General features: G+C 43.1%; 2 protein-coding genes across 3 annotated transcripts in view; one reads left to right on the plus strand and one right to left on the minus strand.

The window, feature by feature from the left end:
• The window catches only part of LOC133450420 (junction-mediating and -regulatory protein-like), a 43512-nt gene extending 40374 nt beyond the window's left edge, over window positions 1-3138 (plus strand). Inside the window, exons 6-10 of the mRNA XM_061729041.1 lie at window positions 159-328; window positions 520-603; window positions 1274-1369; window positions 1463-1997; window positions 2106-3138. Of these exons, the coding sequence (XP_061585025.1) occupies window positions 159-328; window positions 520-603; window positions 1274-1369; window positions 1463-1997; window positions 2106-2413 (1193 nt within the window). The 3' untranslated portion in view covers window positions 2414-3138. The remainder of the gene's footprint in view (window positions 1-158; window positions 329-519; window positions 604-1273; window positions 1370-1462; window positions 1998-2105) is intronic.
• Window positions 3139-5149: 2011 nt separating this feature from the next.
• homer1b (homer scaffold protein 1b) overlaps window positions 5150-25070 on the minus strand; it is a 30362-nt gene continuing 10441 nt past the window's right edge. For both annotated transcript variants that reach the window (XM_061729043.1, XM_061729042.1), the window contains 6 exons: window positions 24815-24907; window positions 15589-15737; window positions 8425-8581; window positions 8087-8197; window positions 7914-7994; window positions 5150-7812 (listed from right to left, as the gene is read on the minus strand). In XM_061729043.1, the coding sequence (XP_061585027.1) occupies window positions 7621-7812; window positions 7914-7994; window positions 8087-8197; window positions 8425-8581; window positions 15589-15737; window positions 24815-24907 (783 nt within the window). In that variant the 3' untranslated portion in view covers window positions 5150-7620. The remainder of the gene's footprint in view (window positions 7813-7913; window positions 7995-8086; window positions 8198-8424; window positions 8582-15588; window positions 15738-24814; window positions 24908-25070) is intronic.

A 25070-nucleotide genomic window follows, 5' to 3' on the forward strand; every position in this document is an offset into this window, starting at 1 on the left:
AAAATTGATTATTTAAGATGTATTTTGATAAATGATTAAAGAAAGATGTGTTATTAGATAATATATACATTACCCTCCATGAACCCATTTCTACTTTGACATTGCTGAGAAAGAAAAACAATTTAATCCATTTTATGTTAATGTACATGCGCTTCCAGAGCGTCAGGATGAGGTGGTGTACTATGACACCTTTGAGAGTGCAGATGATATAACAGAGGACGATACTGCAGAGAGAGAAGAGCTACGCAGACTTCAGGTCAACGCTCGACGGCTTGAGTCAAGAAGGGGCCGGATCACCACCAAGCGCTCTTATCTAAGGAACAAACGGGTGTGTGTCCTGTACGCACTCTTATTTTTATTCCTGAGCTGTGAAATTTGCAGCAGTTATGCATGCTGATCAATGTTTACAATAAAGAGTGTATTTTGTATTTTTATATAAATTAATTATGCAACCTACCTTTAAGTTTTACTCTAAGTGTAGATCAGTTTGTCAATGTTTTCTTTTTTATCTCTTCGTAGGAGATCTGTGTATCTAACCACACCCAGAAACATCAGAGGCGCCAAACAATGCAGAAAGACTCCCAGTCCTGCCATGTCTTACAGGTAGAGCGTTTCTGTAATCATCAGCTGTTTTCGGATCAAACAGTTCTAGTGACTCCATGAGGGAAATGGGGATCAGAGAGTTCGTTGAAGGCTGACACTTTCACAACTTCTTTCTTTGGCTGTCTTCACACTTCAGATTGAAAAGCTGGAGTGATTTAACTTCCAGCTGGTGGTTTATAGACACGTCAAAATCTTGTTGTTTTAGACTTGAACCAAGACTGGATGCAGTTAACTTTAATCTGGGACACAAAAAGGAGAGGGGACCTCCTCAAATCATTATAAGATTTTTTTTCTGCAAAAGAATATCTAAATACCTCTGTATATACCTGTAAGAATATATATATAGTCACATCAGTAAGACTGAAATAATAACACCCAAGGAATTGAGACCTGGTAATGGCTGGACTTTCATTGCAGTGACCATGAGAATCGATAGTTGAACAGTTTTATCAGAGCAAAGAAAGGGGCCTTAGACAAACTAACATGTAGTTTTCATAACAAACCCTTGCAGCGTAGGACAGCTGAACCCCGCAAAATAGACATATTGCTTTGTCTGTTTTAAATGTACTTGAATGAGCTCAAATCTAGGATTTGAAAGCATCTAACTTCTTATATAAATGTCAAACATAATCTGTAAATTTTACATTTTTCAAATATTAATATTTCCCAGCTGAAAAATGAGGAGGAGGAAGATGAGGAGCTGAAGAGCAGTAGAGTATGTCAGGAGCGGCAAAAAACTCTGGACAGGCTACGGACTTTCAAACAGGTACGCGCCCTCCTGTTTAATGGAAGTGTCTTTACATATTTTTATAGTTTTCTTTCTGATTTCCCTCCATTTGGTTTTTGTGTGTCTGGTTAGCGGTACCCAGGTCAGGTGATTCTAAAATCCACTCGGCTGTCTACGGCTCACAGAAGAAGAACTCAGCGAGGCAGAAGTACGGAGATAAGCAGCGTGAGTGAGCGGGAGGAGGGTGTGGACTCTGTCAGCGTCCAGACACACGAGCAGCCGCTGTGTCTTAGCACCAGCGTGCAGACGGACCCCAGCACCACGCTCACCACTCAGCCCGTCGCAACGCTCACAGCACCGGTTCCTCCTCTGCCTGCACCCACTCCCGCAGACTCCTCCTGCTCTCCATGCTCCTTCTCCTCGCTGCTGGGATCCCCCATCTCTCCACCTCCGCCACCACCCCCGCCGCCTCCCCCTCCAACAGAGTCGTCGCCTTCAGCGAGCCCCGGCCAGCATGTGCAAAAGCCTGAGAGGAAGAGTGCAGAAGAGGAGCTTGCGCTTTCCCCACTTGGCCCATTCATCCCTCGTTTTTTTGACAGCAGCCAGCTGGTGAGTGCACGAAAAAAACTGAAGAAGACTCCAGCGTTTGACGCTCACAGCAGAAGAGGTACTGAGACTTTTTTTTTTCAATTGCAGTACTATTTTCTAATGGCTCTTTATTTATTTCCTAAGTAACCACTCATGTCCCGTCTTCCTCTTCCCTCCCCGCTCACAGGGAGCTCACCCATGGACGAGGTGCTCGCTTCCTTGAAGAGAGGCAGCTTCCATCTGAGGAAGGTCGACCAGCGCTCCCTGCTGCTTGATAAGGATGACGATGACCCCAACAGCATCTTGGCTCAAATCCGCAAGGGGGTCAAACTTAGACGTGTCCCTTTTAAAGACAGAAAAGACCTGAGGGAGTTCCCTGAATCCACCGACCCCCTGACCAGAAGCATACACGAGGCGCTGCGCCGCATCAAAGAGGCCTCACCTGAGTCTGACTCAGATGATGACGGCCCAGCGGGCCTTGACTGGGATAGTTAGGGTTCAAGATTCATTAGATATCACACACACACACAGCTGACTGCACCTTCTGACATTAGACACCCTGCACTGTGCGGTACGGTTCGGTGCTGAGCTGTACTGTAAACACACAATGACCCACTCAAGCACGCACAGCTACGTCACAAATGTACCTGCTGATTATGACAAGACCAGGCTCATACCTATAGTCACTAAATGCTCCAGCGGTTAATGATCAATCTGTTCATTTGTTATGCACGCTACATTCAATTTTTTTTTATTTCTACTGTTTGTTGCTGTTTTTTTTCCCTGTTATTCAACTGTACTGATGTCATGTTTGTTTTTTTTTTTTTTTTACTTTCTATAAAATGTACTGTTGATGTTCTGCACTTAACATTTTCAGCACTGCACTGATACTAAGTGAAACTGAAAGCTGTGTATGGGAAGTTATTACAGTGGAGAAGTGTGATAATTTCCTTCAACCAAGAGCGTTACAAATGAGAAACTGTATTTACAGCAAAGATCTGCTCTGAGGATGGTCGGTAATCTGGGGTCTTATGGGAGATTTAAAAGTGAAGAGACAAATACATAATGATTCATACTGGGATCACTGAATTTACTGTCCGGATTGCAAACCATTAAGACATCAAACATCATGTTTTTTTAAATTTTTGTATTATTAACCAGTACTTTTACTGAGCCTTATTCTGCTCTGTGGACTCTGATCTTGTTGTTTTGTCTTTCCTGCGGTTTATGGAAGAACCATTTGCTTGTCTCATTAGACAAATATTGTACATCATTCAGTCCGTGCCACCAGAATTCTGCCCCTGTCACGCTCCTGAGGTCTTCAGGCTTCTATCAGCCCCATCTTTCCAATCATATCATGTTCTGCTGCCTCAAATCTGAAGCTCATCCCTTTGGGTAATAAACGACTAGACAGGATCAGAGTTCCAGAGAGTCTTAAGTAAAGTGAAGGTACTGGTTAGCATTAGTGGTCTTTGTAAACTGGGTAGATTGGGTTGGTGTTTCCCAAACTTCATGCGTGGGATAGTCACAAAAGAGATGTTAAAGCAAGTAACGCTTCTTTGAATGATCAATGTTTTGTGGGAGACTAGATTCTCTCAGTGCCGAAGGGAGTCCCTCTGGGCTCCAGTGCAGGCAGTTGTGATTGATGCGGTTCATCCTCTCTTATTCTTTTTCATTTCTTCTCCATATTGCATATATATTGTTTCCAATCCTTCCTCTGCGCCCACTGGGCAGAATTATACTGAAGGAGTTCAGTTACTCATATTGCTTGAAGTGAAAAAACATGCACAAGCACACATGACCTCACACACCAAATTCCCAGTCAGTATGGGCAGAGACCTTTAAACGGCAAAGTGAGTTCTCTTCTTTCAAATAAAATGTTTTCAGGGATGGTTTCAGCACTTTCACGAAAGGTAATTCCTGAATGACTATGGTAACAATATTGCTTTTTTGATCACTGGTGAGACATCTGTTGTAATGTGATGCTGAAAAGCATAGAACAGCTTGTGGAATTGGACCTAAATATGTATGAGATGACTAGTGGGATGCTGAGCAGCACAAAGATTCACAAGCATGACTTGAAGCAAAACAATGTGGATTCATAAACTAAGCTCTGACTCTAAAAGAGTTTAATTGTGCACAGTGTTACACAGCTTTGATACAAGGTTTTTTTTTTCTTTTTGTCCTATTCTTTTGTTGAGAGCCAATTGTTGATTCACATTCTGAGACAGACACAAATTAAAAGAAAAACGTAATTCTTGTGACATTTCAGGCTTTGGTTTTTGCTCAACAGATGTTTTTGAAGAACTACCATCCAGTAGATTTGAGTTTTGCGAAAGTGGAGCCACATTGAGCATTTTCTGTCAGCCCGTGGTGGCCCAGCAACAAAACACGAAGTTGGAGTTTGCTTTGTCACTTTGCTGTAGAAAAATAATAGGTGAAGATATATGATACATATGACAGTAATTTCTTGTTTGTTTGTTTTCTTCCTGGCACAAAACCTTAGACACCGGTAAAGATCTACTTCAACTACCATTGCTCTTCCAACGTGCCCTCATGGAGCAGGAAATGTTACCCTGACCTGATTTGTCAAATTTAACGCAGACCTTACCTGACTTGATAAAATTGACTCTGCCCAAAATATGTTATTTATGAACTTTATCCTGTTCTAAACTTTGGGCTCAGGAGACGACGCCTTCCCTCGTCCTGTATTTCACATTTACCTATACATATAATAACTAAGCTTAATGCAGTCTGTTTGCAAACAGACAGTTTTATTGCATTTCTTTTTCTCTTTTGTACCTTGTCTTTATAGACTTGTCAACACAGCCTGACTATGTGACCCTTTGAAACAATATGCAATATCAAAATAGAGAACTACAAGAAAATAAATAAAATAGCTTTCATGATTATAATGTAATTAGATTGCCCAAAACTGGTGGACTAAATATTGCAGTGGTTTTTACATCACATTGTGCTCACAAACTGATCCAAAAATACCTTTTTGACTTTTTTCCTGCCATTTTGATTCATTCATTTCATTTTTCTTCTTTTTTTTTAACAGCAAATTTATCCTTGCATTTTAATAAAATCTCATAAAGCAGCGAAGTGCGTCTGTTGTGAGTAATTTAGTTAAAAATGTATGTTTAAAATAATGAACAAAAGCAAAATGGAAACACGGAAGTCTGTATTCAAATATAAAACAAAGCATTTGTCAGCTCTGAGCTTTGTCTGAATTCAGAAAAGAAAGATTTAGTTTGTCTGAAGCACCAATGAGTGCGTCTCGTGATCGCTTTTTAAGAGCATTCGGCAAATCCTTTTACCCACAAACACACAAATCTCACCAATCCACGGACATCGTTAGCCTGAGGTACCTCTTTAATATCATGAGTTCAAAATTACTTTAAATAGTCAAAAATATTGCCAGTCCTCTCATACCTCTAAATACAATAATAATACCTACAATTAAATACTATAAGTTACAAAACAGGAGAATGAAAAGCTTCTTGTCCACTACTGTACAAAGGCATTCATTAACAAGAGCATTAGTATTAAGGTACTCCATCGCTGTCACTCCACTTTCAAAATTACATCAGCGAGAAAATAAATAGGTAACATTCCCCTTTACAATGATTCTTATTCCAGTGTATTAACCTGTGTAACTAACTACAGAAAGCAATTTAGGTATATAATTATAGTGTGCTAGTACTAAATGCAAATCGGTTGACATATAATGGAGTTACAACAGTGTAATAACTTAGTGCAAACAGGGTGCTCAGTTGAAATAATAAGATCGGCAGCACCTCGTGAATCGCTTTTTAGAAAGGTATTCATTTTAAAAGCAGAGAATTGAAGTTTTTACCGACATAAAAGCTGCTTTTTACAATAAGAGTAAAGTGTATTACAAAATGTATAACACTGCTTGTTTACACTGTGGTGTTACACATTTTAAATGTACAGAGGAGGCTTTCAGTGTTTACCTACGGACAAAATACCCGTGGGTTAATACACAACAATAAGCCACTGCAGGGTGTTACTGCATTTGAGTCATCCATCCATTCATTTACAACGCCGGCATGAGTAAAAAGTTGTTGTTTTTTAATACAGTCATATAATTATATCATCAGCATTATATCCTGTGTAAAAAAAAAAAAAAAAAAAAGAAAGAAAGAAGAAAGAAAAATAAATGAATAGAAACTGAGTACAGTTCTGTATTCACCCATGTGGAGCGACAATCTGAGTCCAGTTTCTCTGAGGGAGGAGATTTTGGAACATGAAGATGACACTCTGCGAGCCCTTCGGGATGCACTACTCTGACCACACAGGGCTGCCACACAGTTTTGCGGTCAACAGTAGTACACTTTCTGCTGGACAGAGGGTATCAGCTTAACTGTGTTTCACTTATCTGCATGAGTCCACTGAGAAGAGTACCTGATAAAGTTGGATAGAGGTGTCAGATCGAGCCTGTCTGGTATTGCTCAGTGTATGTGTCTGTATATGTGTGTATACGGGTGTGTGTGTGTGTGTGTGTGCGTGGGTGCGTGTAGGTCTTGCTGTCCAAAAACAGGGTCTCCTTTCTGAAAAGCACAAACACTTATTATGTACAGAGACATGCCCACTTAAGTGTACTTTGAAGGCACACTTTATGTAACACCTTGTTCGAGCACACGTCACACTGAGTTTGGCAGGAAGACAGGCCAGATGTCTGTGATGGTGGAAGCAGTCTGGATACACGAATTCTCATTTCAAACATAGCAATGACACTTCTGCTTTGGCATGGAAAATGCCCCCAAAAGATGTGACACTCATCAGTCATACAGGACTTTTCCTCTCTTTTTTTTAACAGGGTGTGGATTTACAGAAGTCCTTCATTTTCTCTTAAGAAGTATCTCAGACTCTGTTTCCCAGCAGCCCTGAGTCCAGACTGAGGAGCAACAGTGAAAGCACTGCAGGTCAAAAGTTAAGACTGACTGTTTTTTTAGAGTCATCCTGCAGTTCCAAGTTACATTCTTCTGACAAGCCCGAATACAAACATGTTGGGAGGGGGGTTTCTGTTCAAATCTTCTCTGTACAGTAAGTTACTTTGGATCAAAGCATCTGCAAGTTAGAGGACAATGTTTTCGGAGGGTTTGGCAGCTTTGGCGCAGTTCTCTGAGTCTTAACAGCAATTAGTTCCACATGACTTTCAACATCACCCCCTGGAGGGGCAGTTTAGAGAGTAAGAGAAGTGTGTGTGGGTGTGAAACGTTGTGATGTCGCGAGCTGAGGCGCAGCTCTCCCGGTCAAACAGTAGATGGCACTGAGGCACAGTTCTCAAGTAAGTGAGTGTGTGCGTGCATGTTAGGGTGATTAAGGGGGGAGTTGGAGAGTGCCATGGGAGGCATCTCTACAACTGGATCGACCAGTTTTGCCAAAGTTATACCTACACCAGCCAATCACAAGGCAAGCTGAGGTAGTCCCTGTGTCATCTTGAACTACAGGAGTGCTTGTGGTTGGTAAAAACGCAATGCCTGCAAGGTAAAAACAGGGAGTCAGCTGCCCTTTGTGAGGAAAATATGAATGTGGGCAGTGCAGTGTGTCACTACTTATGTGTGTAGGGTGTATGTGGAGGGGAGGGATGGTGGGTGGGATTTGCGTGTGCGGTGGGGCTGTAAATAAATTATCATATGGCTCTGTCTGGGAGAATTAGGAAAACTCGGTCTCTAGCTGGCCTCCTCTATTAGCCGAGCCAAGGTGTCTCTGAGCTCCGTCAGCTCAAAGATCTTGCCGTCGAGCATCTCCAGCAGCGTCCTCAGACTCTTTCTGAAATTTTCCTGTTCTTCCTGGTTTTCCTCCAACCGCTGCTCTGCTCCTGCCAGCTGCTCCTCGAGCACCCGGCTCCGCAGCTCCGTCTCCTTTAGACAGTAAGAAGAGGCAGTCAGTGCGCTGCGTTGATGCAGTAAAGTCAGAAGTCACTGCTCTTTCTGTTTTTTTTCTGTCTTCAAGAGTGGCTCACCTCAAGCTTCTGAGTAAGAGTGTCCTTCTGCTCCATCAGGTCATTCATGTTTTCCAGTTCCTCTTTCAACTTTTCCATCTCCTGAAGACCAAAAAAAAAAAAAAGCATTAAAAGCTGGGAAACATAAATGTAAGATTGAGAATAGTCACTTCTCTATGTGCCCACACACAAACCTCTTCCTTCTCCCGTAGCGTATTCTCCAGCTCTTCTATGGTTTGATTGAGTTCAGTCTTCTGGGATTTAATCACTGGGGTTTGGGTACTCTGGCACTCCAGCTCTGTCACCTAACAAAGACAAGGCCGCAGCTTGATTGAGACTGGAAAAGCAGAAACATGACTGTCATCCCATTCCCAGCCTGCCTCTTCTTTCCTCACTCATCTATGTGCTGTTTTTTGCCTCATCCTTTCATCCTGACTTCACAACGCGCCTACCAAATGAGCACGCCTATTTGATCAGACCAATTTAATCAAATATGAAAACAAACAAGCTCTCCCGTGCTCCCTTTACTCACCCGCTTGTGTAGTCTCTCTGCCTCTTCCTGGTAGGCAGCCAGTTGCTGTTTCCACTGTTTGACGTTGGCTGTGGACTCCAGCAGGGCTGCCGTTAGCTTGGCATTGTTCCCCTTGAGAGCCTCCAGCTCAGCCTCCCAATGTTTTGTCATGGCTGGGCTGCACGACACAGAAATGTACAGTACATGCTGTCAAGTTTGCAGAGGTAAGTGCTCATGATTATGGATGTGAGCTACAGTACAGACTACACTGCAAAAAAACAGTCCCTCTAGAAATAAGCCTAAAATCCCATGCATCTAGTCAAAATTTTCTTATCTTAAGCTAAATAATCTTTGCCAATGGGGTGAGAAAACATTTTCTTGACTAGAATTATAGCAGAAAAAAACTAAAAAACAGTCTTCTTATTTTCTTTGGTGCTTTCTTTCAAGTTTTTTTCCCCCAGTGTATTAACAGCAGCGCTTTTGCAGCTTAACAATTACTAGTGTAAAGATCTAATAAATCAATTATTACTTATATAAAGTTTCTGATTCTTTTCTAGCCAGGTGATTTTCAGTATCCATCCACTGGCTTGTGCTGGCATTTCCAGTTTCATGTCAAAACTGAACGACCAAGTAAAGATGTAAAACTCCTGAGCCTGTGATGAACCATGTTTCAATCTCTCTTTGTCTGCAGGGCTTGAATAACTTGGTTGTGAGCCTCATATGTATAAATATGGTCCTGAGCCTTAGTGTGTTTCTGTAACCTGATACAGCTCATCAGACTCATCTGACTGTGTGCCTTCAACAAGAGGAAGATTCATGTCTGGGTCTCTGTACAGTGCACAGAATTATCATGCATGCATAGATGTCAGCCTCATCACTTTCCCTTTAACCTCCTGTCTGTCCTCAGCAGGATACGATCAGGATAAGCCACAGTCTTATCTCATTTGTTTTCCAGATAATGTTCTCTGCTGATGCACTGATGGCCAGGGCAATTTGCCATTCTTTGACTGGAAAGTTATAGGCTAAGCAGAAGGTCACATGCACAATATGTTTCAGTTTTCTCTTGTTTTGGATTGTATCATATCTTATGTTGTCTTTGGAACATAAGATATGTCAGAAAGTCCGAAACATCCGCCCATGTCTCCCTCACAAGTGTCACACTAAAAGACTTCCTGCTATTGCGATGCAGGTTATTTCTCATGGAGGCATTTTATGACAGAGCAGCTACAAAAATGCTTGATATCACTGCAATATGTAACCATTACTGGTGGGAATGACAATATTGCTATAACCTAATCTTTTGTCTGATATTAAACAAGTTAAATGAAAATAAACAGTCTAGAGTGGACATGAAAGTAAGGACTTTCTGCTGCTGTGAAAGCAGTTGTATGAGTCATAAATGGAAATCTGAGATAATATACTCAAACTGGCTGGACTTGTGTACAGCATCCCACATCCCATGAGAGCTGAGGGAGATGTGTTTATGATGCAAAGGCAATGATGGAGTTGGGATTTGTGTTTGATAATCAATAATTATATATCATTACAGAACAATGCATACAATTAACAACAGAAGGAACAACACCACTGTGCTGTATTGCCAAAATGTCAAATAATCCAGAGTATTATCTCTCAATGATTGCATTATGCCTTATTTGAGCAGTGGAGTGCAATATTTCCTCTTACATTAAAATGATACCTAAGAAATAATATATGGAAAATACAAATTACAAAGCAGCTAAGGTGCACCGAGACCTTCAAGTAAAGCACCTGTGAACAAACTCAAATGTTCTAATTTTCCTAAAGCAGCAACATCATTTTCAAAAATCATATGTGATAAACATGACTTGTCCAAAATTTTGAATGGCACTTGTAATACAGCACTAATTTCAAATCAAGCTTTAAGAAAAGAAAAAAAAAGGTGTGAACATGGTAGATGGGCTCCCTCATGTTTGGCATGAACCTGGCGAGGAGAACCATTTTCAAGGCACAGTCATAACATTAAAGCATGGGGGTGGTAGTTTCATGACACAGCTCTTCATCCCTCTTTGTGTTGTTAATCATCCTGATCATAGCAATGCTAAGACCTTGAAAAAACAGCTGGACTTATTTTGATTCTTGGAGATATTTGACCAGTAATTCAAGCTCCTTCTTCAGCTCTACCTGACTGGTGTTGAGGCCAAAGTAAGAAGACCCCTCCCGTGGTCATTAGCAATTTTAGAGCTGTTAACATCACACATGGGCTATTTTCCACTGTTGTGTTGTGGGCTGCTGTTGTAGCTGATCTGAGATACTGCATTTATACTGGTTCCACTTGCTCAACCATTTATCCAGCTATCAGACGAGTTGATCTATTCAAACATAAAAATCTCCAATTCAAATTCAAATTCAAATTCAAATTCCACCAACCAGGCCACATTGTACGTGGCTTGGTAGGTGGAATTTGTTGCAGTTAACATGGATGAGCTTCCTTCATGATCTGCAGGTCTAAAACTTGGCATAAATCTCTTTGGTTTGATGTCCAGTATGTAGAGAATTCAATTTGTAGCGTTGAGTCCCAAGAAAAGAAATTAGACCAAAGTTTGGTGGCACAGCAGGGAGCATTGCTATACTCTTTGCCAAATAGAAGAAGAAGGGTGCTGTCTTTTAGCTCCCTTTGGGCTCTGCAGTGACATCTGTCTTCACTGATCCTCAGCAGACGGGTAACTGGGAGGTTTTAATCACTCACTGCAGACCCATCTTGTCTAGGGACATTCATATCCCACGTCAGAGAGATATGTTTCAGGGAGGATGTTGTACTGGACACCGAGCTGAGCTCAACACACAGCACTCTGATGTAGGATTTGTTATTCTGACACGAGTGGAGGGCATTGCGGACAGCACTTTCTTTTGATCTTCTGGCTCTGAGTGCTGACAGGTAAGACCCCATGCGGGCTTGTACGCTGAAGACACCGGAGATCACATGCACTACTGATAACGTCACCCTTGAAATATGTTCTGCTTCTTCTTATTTAGGGTCAGCAGGTCTGCAGGAGCCTATGCCAGCTGCCTTATGCAAAAAAGGCAGGTGTTCACACTGGACAAGTTCACTGCAGACAAATATGATATACTAAAGTGTCTATATGGTGAGTAAATAAAAATACGCAACATTTTGGAGGAAAAGTGCCTCTTTAAGATATTTACACTGCATGTCATCATTTCAGATCTTCATACAATAAGGTCCCACTCCCTGTCTCTTGTACTTTTAATCTTTGGCACGAGAATGTATGAGATCTAAACTTTTTTTTAATTTGCATTCACTAGCCCTGAATAAAAGTAGATCTGATAAAAAGCTCCTAGTTCCATGTACTTCACATGAACCCGTCAAAAGTAACAACACACAGCAGAATCATAACCTTCAGATAAACCACAAAGCAAGCTTGGCTAGTTCAGGAGTTGATGAGGGGGTCAACCACCCATAACCAAGCTTTTCCTGGTATGTTTCAGCCACTCACACTGGCACATGCACACAACCTGCCGTGTATCCTCACACACTGCAGCAGCACTCCACTATGTCATAACGCCCACCCTGCGAAGTGTACGAGAGAGAGCTCAGATATAATTCACGCCGGACTCCCACAGTGCCTTCAGTTCTTACACAACAGCCACCTCCTCTGTGTGTGCAAGTGTGTCTTCTGCATGTGTGACGCATAGGACGGAAACGACACTTCATCCTACACATGCACATACCAACTGACACACAACCATATGCACACACATACATACGAGCAGAGCAGTGCTGTCACCAAGGCATGCCGCCCCAGCAATGTATAAGCCCCACACACCAGCTCCCAGAGCCAAAGTGCAGGCGAGGCGTCAAGATGTGAACACGGAGATAGTCGGAGACAGCGAGGGAGAACGACGGAGGGAAAATCGGGAGAAAGAGAGCAGTGCAAGATGTTTTGACATTGGTGTTCATCTTCATTACATGAGTGTTTCTGAAAGGTTTCTTGGGGGGGGGGGGTGGACCTGAGCACAACTCTGGCTGAGGACATCAGAGCAGACTTAAAGACACATAGAGGGTAAGTTAGTTTCTGCTGTGTGACTGAACCTGACGTAATGATTTAAACAGCATTTATATGTTACTTGTGTCATGATTTGATAGAAAATTATCCTTTTCTGCTAATGACTTTCATTGCAACTGTGCTTCTTATGATGCAACAATTGATTATGTGCTGTTTTTTAATTTAAGCTTTTATTTAATTGATGCCCTGATTTAATTCTTTTGCTGTTTGTTTCACTGTTTTTTAATGAAATCTAAAGATTTTTATTAATATAATGTTTTTGGACCTTTTATGTGTTTTTATCCATAACTATCATGACTGCAGCACCAGATTTTAAGTAGTCTCATGTGACTTTTTACTTTGTTTTTTTTTTTATCTGATTTAATTGTACTTATTTTTTTCTTTACATAAACAGTTTCCATTGAATTCCTGAAAGATTTTGTTGGTGGACCATAACATGTACATACTGCCAATATATCAGAAGTGTTGAATAAAACATCAAACACTCTGTTTTGCGTTTTACCACTACATAATGTGAAACATCATTCTTTTTCTCCTAAGTTCAATAAAACAATCAAACAGAAGTGTATACTTGTGTGACATATGCAGGAATTTTCTCCGGAGCTCTCGTGCATTTGTTCGTTGACAGGTAGGTTTTAGCTTCTCACAAAGCCCCCAAAGGATCAGGGAGGCAGAGCAGTTGCCATGGCAGCGTCGGAGAAACGGAGAAGACATTGCCACCGTCTCCTTTCTCACAAGCCTACCAAAAACCCACAGACTGACGCCTACATACTCCAACACTAGAAGACCATTCACATGCAACCCAGGAAGTCCCAACAAAAGGTCTCACGATATTCAGTAAACCATTCAGAGCCGATCCAGTGAAGACGTGCCAAACACGCCTACATCCTGACACAAGAAACTCACTCTCAGCCATGATGTTTCTCATCCTCCTCTCCTCATCTGTCCACTGCGCCCACACCTACCTACCTACACATCCCAGCTGAGTGGCAACATAGTATATATCTTAGCGTGGAAGCCTATTATCAAAAGAAAGCAAACACCTGGGAGCAGCTTCTTGCTGTTTTTCTACACGTGTGTCTGAAGTCTCATAAAAAAGCATAACAAAGTCCAAATTAACCAAATGTCAAAATTTATTCTTTCTTTTTCTCCAATAACAACATAATTATACACTGTTGAACAAATGCTGAAAAATACATTATACCTTTAGGGACATATGAGCGTGAGGCTCCTTATAAAGTTCATACATGCAAGGTGATGTCGATGAGTGGAGAAAAGGAAAAGAGGGAGGTAAAATATCGAGGTAAAATATCTAGATGGTCCTTGCATCTACCCTCCATGCATTTGCCTCTGAGAAAATGCGAGAATAAGCTGCTGCCTGTTACGCTCGCACTTGCTATCGAGAATGCCGAGAGTCGACCCCATCTCCCACGCATGCATTAGAATAGAAAGAGCTGCAGCAGGGCTGCAGCAGGCAGTGGGTGTCCTCTCCACACACTGCTCAGATATGTGTAGTCATGCAGAGTTCATGTTGTCCAAGGAGTTTCTGAGCAAATAATCTACAGATTTTCTGCAACATCACCAAATGTCTTTAAAGATCTATACAGGCTGATGTTTAAATGTCAAAAAAGATAAACTGTCTCCACTCAGACACCAGTAAAGCCATGGTAGACATCTTTAATTAAAATGAAATCACAGACAGAAAAAGTAATTGAAGTTGTACAAGTTACAGATATTTAAAAAGTGAAAAGACCCAAAGAGCACCACCGAAGTCGAACTTAAAACTTGTTCACGTCTGTTTAGGTTGTTGTACAAGTGCAAATAATCTAAGGAGTGTTGGGTGCTGCTGGTAGATCTTTAGGTATCAGTGACTCATCTACAGGCTTTTATACAATGCACGTCCCTCTCTGACACACACAGACACACACACCCACTGTGCATGTCTGTCTTGCTCTTTCCGAGCCTCCCACTACCCGCATTGTGTTATATAAGTCTTACATAAATGCTTCATCAACAGCTTCTTGATGATGAAACCCTTGACCGCACCTTTTTTCAGAAGGTCATTATGCACAACTAAATATTTATATAGCTCTTTGACCCTTTTTTTTTTTTTTACATTTTATTTCACACAGATGGCTACATATGAACCAACATTTAACAATAACAAGGAACATCATCAATATTCATTCCTCCAACTTGTCACAAAGGGGATGTATACAACAGTTGCATTGCATGCATAGAGGTGATACAAACACCTACTCAAGAGATTTGAATTTGCATTTAAATTATTGCACTGCAGTCGGCATACATAAACGTAAAAATGTGAGTCAGGTCGTTCACAGAGCATTCTCAGATTGAACAGAATCAGGAACTGCAATAGTTCATTGGTCCTGAGAAATAATCTCATAGTTATATCTCTTGCAGTAAAAGAAGTAAAAGTGTGTGAGCAGCTCAAATAACTAGTAAAATTCACTTCATGTCACTGCATCTCTCCTCACTGGAGTGTATTTTTTTCGCTTACTTATTAGTTACCAAATGGAAGTGCCTCAAGTTTTGACAAAGAGTCCTTCCTCTTATGCTGACCTGCAAACAGTCTCTTATTGTTGAAAAACTTTGCACCTGGAACATATACAGTATAAATATACAGTATACAGTATAAAAACAAACAATATATATATATATATATATATATATATATATATATATATATATATATATATATATATATATATATATATATATATATATTGTTTGTTTTTCTGTAATCATGATGTCGCAGTGGTCAGGACTTCTACTGATCCCTATCAGAAAGAGCAGACCCGACAAGTCTTAAGTTGCTCCCTAGAGAGGAAGAACATGGGAGAGCAGCTGTGAATAGAGGGAGTTCACTACCACCCTAACATGCAACGTTTATAAAGGTTCACAGAGAAAAAAAGCACTAAAAGACGTAAAGAGGAAAAAAACACATCTGTGCCAAGGACAAATAATTGATCAAATTGTATATTTATCAATGTTTTTCTAGTTGTGTGAAATAACAAGCGAGATTGTGGTGGAAGCATTAACATCTGAGCTGTGAACATCTGGGCCAATGAACGTACAGTATGAGCCTGGGGGGGTGTACCTGTGTGCGAAGGCCAGCGCGTTCTGTGATGGCTCTGGACGAGGGTCTGCGATGGGAGGCGTGTCAAGGATTTCATCCGTGCCGTTGATACTTTCCATGGGCGGTGTCACAGGGGTCAGAGGTGATGAGAGCTCACCACCAGGAGACTCCTACATGTGAAACAAAGGTTTACAGTGTTACCATCAAAATCAACTGGGTATTAATCATGCAACAATCTTAGAGTACTGGCAGTAAAAACCCACATTTTGATAATAATAATAATAATAATAATAATAATAATAATAATAATAATAATAATAATAATAATAATAATAATAATAATAATAATAATAATAATAATAATAATAATAATAATAATAATAATACAAAAAACTTTGATGATAGATTGAACATTTTAATTCACTATGTGTTTGGCTGTCCCTGAGATACAACCGCTGCTGTCATTGTCATCATAGTCAACACTCTGTCCAAATTAATATTGAACATTGCAACTGAATATTTGAGTGATTGCAACCTCAAGATTTCACAAACTTAAGATCAAGTGGTATAGTTTGTTTAAACCAATAGATTAAAACAATAAAACATAACTCTTTAAAGCAGCGTAAGGTATTAGAAATACCTTATCCTACCTTTAAAATAATTCAAAAAACAAAACAAAACCATGTTTACTGATTTTGTTTTGATTTGGATAATCATCCTTTCTGCATTGGCACAAATAGCCGGAATTCTTTGTGTACATTTGTAATGATACATAAGATATATTAAACTTGTGTGACCTCGATGAGATGGCCCCGAGATTACAACAAAAATCAAATAAAATAAAATATTTCCAAGAAAAACAAGTATATTCCCCATATAAGAGCTGAGAAATGATATACATGTATTTAGCTACAGGATGACAGAATGTCTCATAATACTATGGTGCAACAAATTTGTTCATCTTAGTGAGCAATTCCACATTCCCGCAGGCCATTAAACTAGCCTGCTTTGGAAGTTGGAAATTACAGAAGTACAGATTATTTCTTATCTTTATATCCCATACAACTACAGAATTATTCAAGAGACAAATCATTTAGCTGCTGCACTCACATAAAACAAAGCTATTAAGACTCTGGATTTGAACACAATAAATACGCACAATGACACTGCCTGTACGTCTCTAATGGGCAAGAAGGAAGAGAGCGATAAGGGTAAGATTATGGGCTGCTTTTACATTCATTGCTCCAGATTCATTAACACATTATTTAATATCTGTGCATGATGTATTTCCACTGGGGCTTGGCCTACCGGGACCAACATAAAGCATTTAATTCCCTGTCTCCTCATCGTGTTTTAGTGGAATAATTTCTCTCCCCCTCTCTCTCTCTCTCTCTCTCTCTCTCTCTCTCTCTCTCCGCTTCCGGTGTGAGTGTGAGCGTGAGTGGTGGTGACGGATGTGAGTGTGGGAGGCGCGGAGGTTTGAATTGTTTGCTGTCACTGTTTTTCGGGTGCTTCCAGCTGTCTTGTGCATGATCAGGTAAGTTTTTCTTGGTTCTTGATACTGTTAGAAGTAGTGTCTGATTGATCGGGAGGTTTTTCGGGAGGAATGGCGTCCTCCGCGACGCCACCTCCGTCTATCCGGCAGGGAGTAAGGATAGTCCCGCCGGATAACACCGTCAGTGTGGAGGAGGTTTTGCTGGCTGTGGCTGAGCAGGTAGGACATGATAAACTGTCTTACGCCTCTAGGATGAACAAAGCGGTGGTTGTGTTCGTGTTAGAGGAGCTGTACGTACATCAGCTGATAGGGAGCGGAGTGTTTGTCAGGGACACTTACGTGCAGGTTTCCCCGCTGTCAGTTCCATCTACGCGGATCACCGTGTCTGGTGTTCCGCCGTTTATACCTAACGAGCTGCTGGAGAACGAACTCCGCAGGTTTGGGAAATTTGCAAGTGGGTTTAAAACGGTGAGTTTGGGATGTAAAGATCCCAAACTGAAACATGTACAATCCCTGAGGCGGCAGGTGTTCATGTTCCTTGACTCACCTGCGCAAATCCTGGAGGTGTCTTTTAGGGTGAAACACGGTGAAGGGTCTTATATGGTGTATGCCAGCTCAGGACAGCTCAAGTGTTTCGAGTGTGGAGATGTAGGACACAAACGGTTTGCGTGTCCGCACAGGCAGCCGGTCGCGGCTCCCTCCGAGGATGCGGAGGGCGGCTCTGCCGCTAACGCGGCAGGCGGCCCTACCGCGGACGCGACAGCCGATTCTGCAGGCGTTTCTGCCGCTGGCGCGGCGGGCGGCGTTTCTGCCGCTGGCGCGGCGGGCGGCGTCTCTGCCGCTGGCGCGGCGGGCGGCGTCTCTGCCGCTGGCGCGGCGGGCGGCGTCTCTGCCGCTGGCGCGGCGGGCGGCGTCTCTGCCGCTGGCGCGGCGGGCGGCGTTTCTGCCGCTGGCGCGGCGGGCGGCGTTTCTGCCGCTGGCGCGGCGGGCGGCGTTTCTGCCGCTGGCGCGGCGGTGCACGCAGATGCAGCCTCGCACTCTCAGCCCAGAGAGCCGGTGAGGGACGAACAGAGGCAGACGGAGGAGCAGCAGGCTCCTGAGTCTGAAGAGAACCTGAGCAGCTCTCAGCCAGCAGTTTCCACAGGTGATGCAGAAAGAGATCACAGTGTGATCACCAATAGTCAGGTGTCCTGTGAGGGGGTCGACATGGAATATGACTCTGAATCAGACACAGTGTCTGTGGTTGATGTTCCAACCAGGAGCACAGACCTTTATTCTTTAGAGGATATCAATCAGTTTCTCGATGAAACATTTGGAAAGTCTGTTCGAGTGGATGATTATTTTAGCGATACAGACAAATTCATCAAGTCTGTTGCCGTCCTTAGGAGAATGGTTGGTTGCGATCTCTTGGATGAGAAGAAGCGCTTCCGTCTAAGAAAACACATTACAGCACTGAGAAAAGTAAAAAAAGGTAAAACTGCTGGAAGGGGCAGGAAATGATGTGATCATGTACAACAAGGCGTCTTCTTCTTTTTACTGTCCTCTGCTTGTTTCTTTTTACTTGCTTTTTTATTCTAACCTTCTCATGAGAAGTCTCAAGATAGGGTCTTTAAACATCAATGGCGGGAGGGACCAGCACAAGAGGGCACTAATATCTGAGGTCATTGCACAGAGGAGGGTGGATGTGGTGTTTTTACAGGAGACACATACGACTCCAGCAGACGAGACAGACTGGTGTTTATGGTGGGAGGGCTCAGTTTCCCTGAGCCATGGCACAGGCTCCAGTGCAGGGGTAGCCGTTCTATTTAGAGCGGCTGCCAATGCAACAGTCCTCTCGTCTGTTGAAGTGGTACCGGGTCGACTGCTGATCGTCAGGGCAGAGGTAGGGGGCTCTGTGTTCTGCTTTGTCAACATCTACGCCCCAAACCAGGGAGCTGAGAGAGTAGGTCTGTTCACACTGTTGAAGACAGAGTTGCAGAATCACCAGCAGGATCAGCTGATCGTCGCTGGGGATTTTAACTGCACGCTGGATTTTACAGTTGATCGGACGAATGAGGAGCCTCACCTACAGTCTGCTCAGAGCCTGAATAGTGTAGTCACGCAACTAGATCTGCTGGACACATGGAGGGTTAAACATCCACAGACCAGGCAATACACATGGGTGAAGGTCAATAACAACACAGTGAGTGCAGCCAGGTTAGACCGGATCTACATCTCCCACAGTCTCAGCCCCAGATTAACCCACAGTGACATCATCCCAGTCGGCTTCACAGACCATCATTTTGTCAGCATAGATTTCATCATTTCGCCAGGTGAAAGGGTTAAATCATGCTGGCATTTCAATAATAAACTCCTACAAGATAGGACGTTTTGTCAGAGCTTTGAACACTTTTGGAAGCAGTGGAAAGTGGAAAAGGCCTGCTTTAGTTCTTTGAAGTTGTGGTGGGAGGTGGGTAAGGCACAGATCCGTGTTTTTTGCCAGCAGTACACCTCTCAGTCAACGGCTAAGATCAGGGCAGCAGTTCAGGAACTTGAGGCTGACATTAGGACCATTGAACAAGGGTTGCACAGGAACTCAGATCACACTACAGGTCAGCTGCTGAGGGAGAAGAGGTTGGAACTAAGCTCCTTTCTGCAGGAGAGGGTGAAGGGAGCTCTTGTCCGATGCCGCTTCCTCCGGCTGAAGGATATGGATGCTCCAAGCTCCTTCTTTTTTAACCTGGAGAGATCTGTGGCCCAGAGAAAGCAGATGACCTGCCTGAAGCTGCCGGGAGGCGGAGTGACCACCAGTCCGGGGGAGATGAGGAGCCTTGCAATGGACTTCTACACGGACCTCTTTGCAGCAGAGCAGTGCAGTGTGGAGAGCCGTGGGGAGCTCCTGGATGGGCTTCCTCAGCTCAGCCCGGAGGAGAAAGCTGCTCTGGACTGCGAGCTGACGCTGGAAGAGCTGACGGTGGCGGTGCATCAGATGGCGCCAGGACGAGCACCAGGGATCGATGGTCTCTCCGCTGACTTCTACAAGCGCTTCTGGGCAACCCTTGGACCTGACTTTCATGCTGTCCTTTTGGAGTGTTTCAGGATAGGATCTCTTCCTGTTTCCTGTCAGAGGGCAGTGCTTTCTCTGCTGCCAAAAAAAGGAGACCTGGCCTCACTTAAAAACTGGAGGCCAGTCGCCCTCCTCTGTGCTGACTACAAGCTGCTTTCCAGGGCCTTGTCGAACAGACTGAAGGGTGTCCTTGATATGATCATTCATACAGACCAGGCATACTGTGTGCCGGACAGGACCATTATGGACAACATCTTCCTTGTTCGGGACATTATTGACATCTGTAAGAGTGATCATGTGGATGTCGGCATTGTTTCTTTGGACCAAGAAAAGGCGTTTGATAGGGTGGATCACTCCTATTTATTTTCTGCACTTAGGGCTTTTGGTTTTGGTGATGGGTTTCTGGCTTGGGTTGGGTTGCTCTATAATGGTGCCCAGTGTATGGTGAAGATGGGGGCAGGGCTGAGTCGGCCAATTCCTGTACAGAGAGGGATAAGGCAGGGCTGCCCTATCTCAGGGCAACTCTACAGCCTGGCCATTGAACCTCTTCTGTGCAGGTTGAGGGATCGGCTCAGTGGTCTCTTACCGTCTGGGTCCTCCTGTCAGGATCGGCCCCATACTGTTTCTGCTTATGCTGATGATATGAACATCTTTGTCACCAGTCAGGGGGATGTAAACAGGTTAAAGGAAACCCTAGCCCTGTATGAAAAGGCTTCTTCTGCACGGGTGAACTGGGCTAAAAGTGAAGCTCTGTTGCTGGGGCAGTGGAGGGATCAGGCAGTGCCCAGTCTGCCTGGGGGTCTGGAGTGGGGCAGGGTGGGGCTGAAAGTGTTGGGAGTGTTTTTGGGCACCGAAGGGTTTCAGGCCAAGAACTGGGAGGGAGTCCTGGAGAAGGTGACTGCTCGGTTGTCTAAATGGACATGGTTGCTACCCCAGTTGTCATATAGGGGAAGGGTTCTGGTCGCCAATAACTTGGTCGCCTCGACTCTGTGGCACAGACTGGTCGTTCTGACACCACCTAAAGGCCTGATGGAGGGAATCCAGAGAGCTATCCTGAACTTCTTCTGGTCTGGTCATCACTGGGTCCGAGCAGCGGCTCTCTATCTACCTGTGGCTGAGGGGGGGCAGGGGCTGATCCACATCCAGTCTAGGATCGCCTCTTTCAGACTTCAGACCGCGCAGAGACTGCTGTATGGTTGCGGCCCGGGTTGGCTAGATACAGCCCGAATTTTGCTGAGGAGAGCTGGAAGATGGGGGTATGACAAGCAGCTTTTCCTGCTGCAGCCTGAGAGCGCTGACCTTTCTGGATTGTCGCCATTTTACAGCTCGGTGCTGCAGGCCTGGCAGGTCTTTAAAATCACACGGGCCACAGATGACACCCCAGGCTTGTGGCTGTTTGAGGAACCCTTGTTCTTCAATGGTCTCATACAGACTCGAACGTTGCAGTCTGCCAGCCTGCGAACCAGTCTCAGGGAGGCCGGCTGTACTAAACTGGGCCATCTACTGAGGATGACGGCGACATCGGTGGACACCCTGAGGAGGAACAGCAGCATCACCTCTATCAGGCTGATCAACAGGGTGGTGAAGGAGGTCTGTGCAAGCCTGCCACAACCCCTGAGAGCGTTTGCGAGGGACGGTTCTCGGTGTGAGCAGTGGGAGGAGGACCGTGAGTACAGTTTCCCCTCGCTGTCTGTCTGTCCAGCTGTGGGGGAGTGGCAGGAGGAAGGGGGGCAGTTGCTGTCTCTCATAACCCCTCGCCTGGACACCTTCAAGGCTGCAGAAAAGAAAGACCTCTACACAGTCTGTGTCAAGGTTTTGAACCTGCGTTGTTTGACGGGCCTGAAAGAGTCGAGGTGGACTGAGTTTTTTGATCCAGACGTTTCCCCGAAGGGCAGCTGGCGGTCCCTGTACAAGCTGCCCGTTGAGAAGCGGACAGCAGACCTCCAGTGGAGGATTGTGCATGGGGCGATAGCTACAAACAGATACAGAGCGCGCCTGGATCCAGGGCTGGGGGAGGGCTGTGTCTTCTGCTCTCAGACGGAGACTCTTGCACATTTGTTTGTTCTATGTCCTCGGTTAAAAGCACTGTTTGAGCTTCTGAAGGGATGGTGTGAGGGTCTTGGGGAGGAGTTTTCTTTTCCTTTGTTTATTTTCGGTCCAAGGTACAGTGCCAAGAGGAAGTCTGTTCAAACCCTGATCAACTTCCTGTCAGGTTCTGTTAAGTTGGCCATCTGGCTAACACGCAGAAACCAAACCCAAGGTGCCGGTAGCGTGGAGCCGGTGGGGGTTCTGCTGGGGTTGCTGAAGGCTCGGTTAAGGGTGGAGCACGCCTACTATAGTATGATGGACAATATGGGAGACTTCTCTCGTATGTGGACTGTGGGGGAGGTTTTGTGCTCTGTGGGGGAGGGTGGAGAACTGGTTTTAAAATTTTGAGTAGAGGAATATTGTCTGTCTGGTTGAAAGGGTTTGTTGGTTTGTCTTGGCTCTTTTTTTTTGTTTTGTTCTGGAGTTTTTGATATGATGGTTGTATGACATGTCCTGCAGTGTCTCAATAAAGGGACTTTGAAACCTCTCTCTCTCTCTCTCTCTCTCTCTCTCTCTCTCTCTCTCTCTCTTACACACACACACACACACACACATATATATATGTATATATATGTATATACATATATACATATTTATAGGGTCTGGAAGTTATAAAACAAAAGCAGCTGGCCTGTGGGTGAAGCGATGACTTCAGTGATGGAGCAGAGCAGCTTCAACAGACTCACTCAGGCTTTTATCGGGACGGCTCCAGCCTTCACAGTTACAGTCTGTGTCTACTCTCACCACTGTAGCCCTGCTGAGTACGGCGCACATTCCTCCCCCCAGTGAGAAGTGAGAGCAAAGTGGTCCTCTTGACTTAATTAAAACATACCCTCGCATGGAGAGTTACGCTAGCGTTTCAGCCCATGTGGGCTGCAGCCTTAATAGAAATACAGAATGCGGTACAGCATGGGGCTGTCCAAACGCACATATTGAACAGATCAGGACACGGATCCGATTAATGGCCCAAACATTAAAGACCAGATTTCTCTGGAGATTCTTCCTTGAAGTGGATTAGTCTACTCACATACACAGTTAGTTAGCTCTGAAACATGTTATAACTCTATATCCCATATAGACAAATGCTTAACACACTGGATAACTATGCTCTGTTTATTGGGACTTAACATCAATCTTACATGCTATAAGATGAAAACATACAAAGATAATGAACTATATTGGTATTTTATGCAAGGATTGAAGGCTTTAATATACTGACACTAATAAAATTCCCATTTCAAAATATCTGTTTCAGTTTCATTTGAAAGACTATTGTATTGCTTTTAGGAAGTGTCATCTCACGCCCATGGTTTCCTGCTCCTACCACTGACAACAAACAGCCAAAGTCATTTTGGACTCCTGCCCCAGTCATTTATTGGGCTGCTTCATGGCACTATGTCACATGTCAACAGTGAGGAAACAACTACAACGGACAACATTGTATAAGAGTTGAGGTTATTCAAGAAAAAAGCGGCAATGAAATGTAAAAGTTCCTTTGTGCTGCTTTGAACGATTGATTAAACACACTGTTGGCCACAAAGTTGGAACAATTTTATTTTCAGAAACATTTTCTTTTGTTTCATCTTTTCATTTACAGTTATTTTATGATAAAAGGTTAAAAAAAATGTTTTATTCCAACTTCATGGGCAACAGTCCAAAATACAAGTATATGGCACCGGCTTAGACCTGTTCAAACTACACTTATGCTTCATGTTTTCAACGCAAATTCTGGCTCCTTTATGTCAATATCATATTATACTGTTATTTATTTTATTTACATGGGCTTCCTGCACTTTGCTTTTTCTTGACTAAAGTGTCATATTTTGTCCAAACTTTACATATTTATGTTCCTTGCAGTATCAGGTACACACAATTATTTTGTTATGAACATATACCAATGGTAGCTATCCAAGGCCAAGCCTTATCAGAGCTTTATAAAGCTGTTTACGGTAACTTCAGATAATACAATTTTCTAATTGTATTCAATTGAATTACAAGAGAGTATTGTGATGTTTTACTCATTTATTTGACAGATTTCACAACTTGTAGTAGTTGTAGTTTGTAGCTTGTAGTTTTTTGTTTAACATGACATTTAGTCTATTCACTTCTGGCCTTGTGGACTCTTGCAATAACACTTTTTATACTTTATACACCACCTATCCTGTTACTGCACAATGAATACATTGAAATGTGTAATTTTAACATTTTCTTCTTTGCTTGCATTTGTGATGCTTTGGATAAAACCTTGAGGTTGGGAGTGGCTGGACTTGATGAATGTATTAAAAAGTAAGCTCCGCCCAAACTAACTCAAACAGTGCTGCATGATAAACATGCTGATACATTAGTGCTAACAATATTATAATGCAATCATTATAAATGCTATTTTTCCAGCAGAACTTTTAATGCGTAAGGCTTTATTACAAAAATTACTCTCTGTTTTTACACGTATGAAAAATATAATTATCTTATTATCTTAACATTCATGGGAAGTTTTTGTCATTTATATTATTACTGTTTTAAATGAATAATCATTTCTGCATCTTTTCTTTCTGAGCTGCTCATCGGTTGTCCACAAAACATCTCACCGGCATGGTTATAACAACGTTCAGTGAACCTACCTGAGAAGGAGACGTGGCCATATCCATCTTCTCTTGACTCTTCTCCTTAGCGAGCCGTGCTGCTTCTTTGTACTCAGCAAACTTCTCAGCAAACTGGAAAGAGAGAACAGCCATCAATGTGGACTGTAAATCCCATAATGGTGTGGTTTAATCTGTTTAGTAAAAGCATATGTGAGAGATACTGTAAGGGAGGATGAAAGATAGCCAAAAGCTGTTGCCAATAACAACCTCAACTTAGCTCAACTTAAGACAAGAA

The sequence above is a fragment of the Cololabis saira genome, chromosome 9 (genome assembly GCF_033807715.1).
Source record: "Cololabis saira isolate AMF1-May2022 chromosome 9, fColSai1.1, whole genome shotgun sequence".
Taxonomy (NCBI): domain Eukaryota; kingdom Metazoa; phylum Chordata; class Actinopteri; order Beloniformes; family Belonidae; genus Cololabis; species Cololabis saira.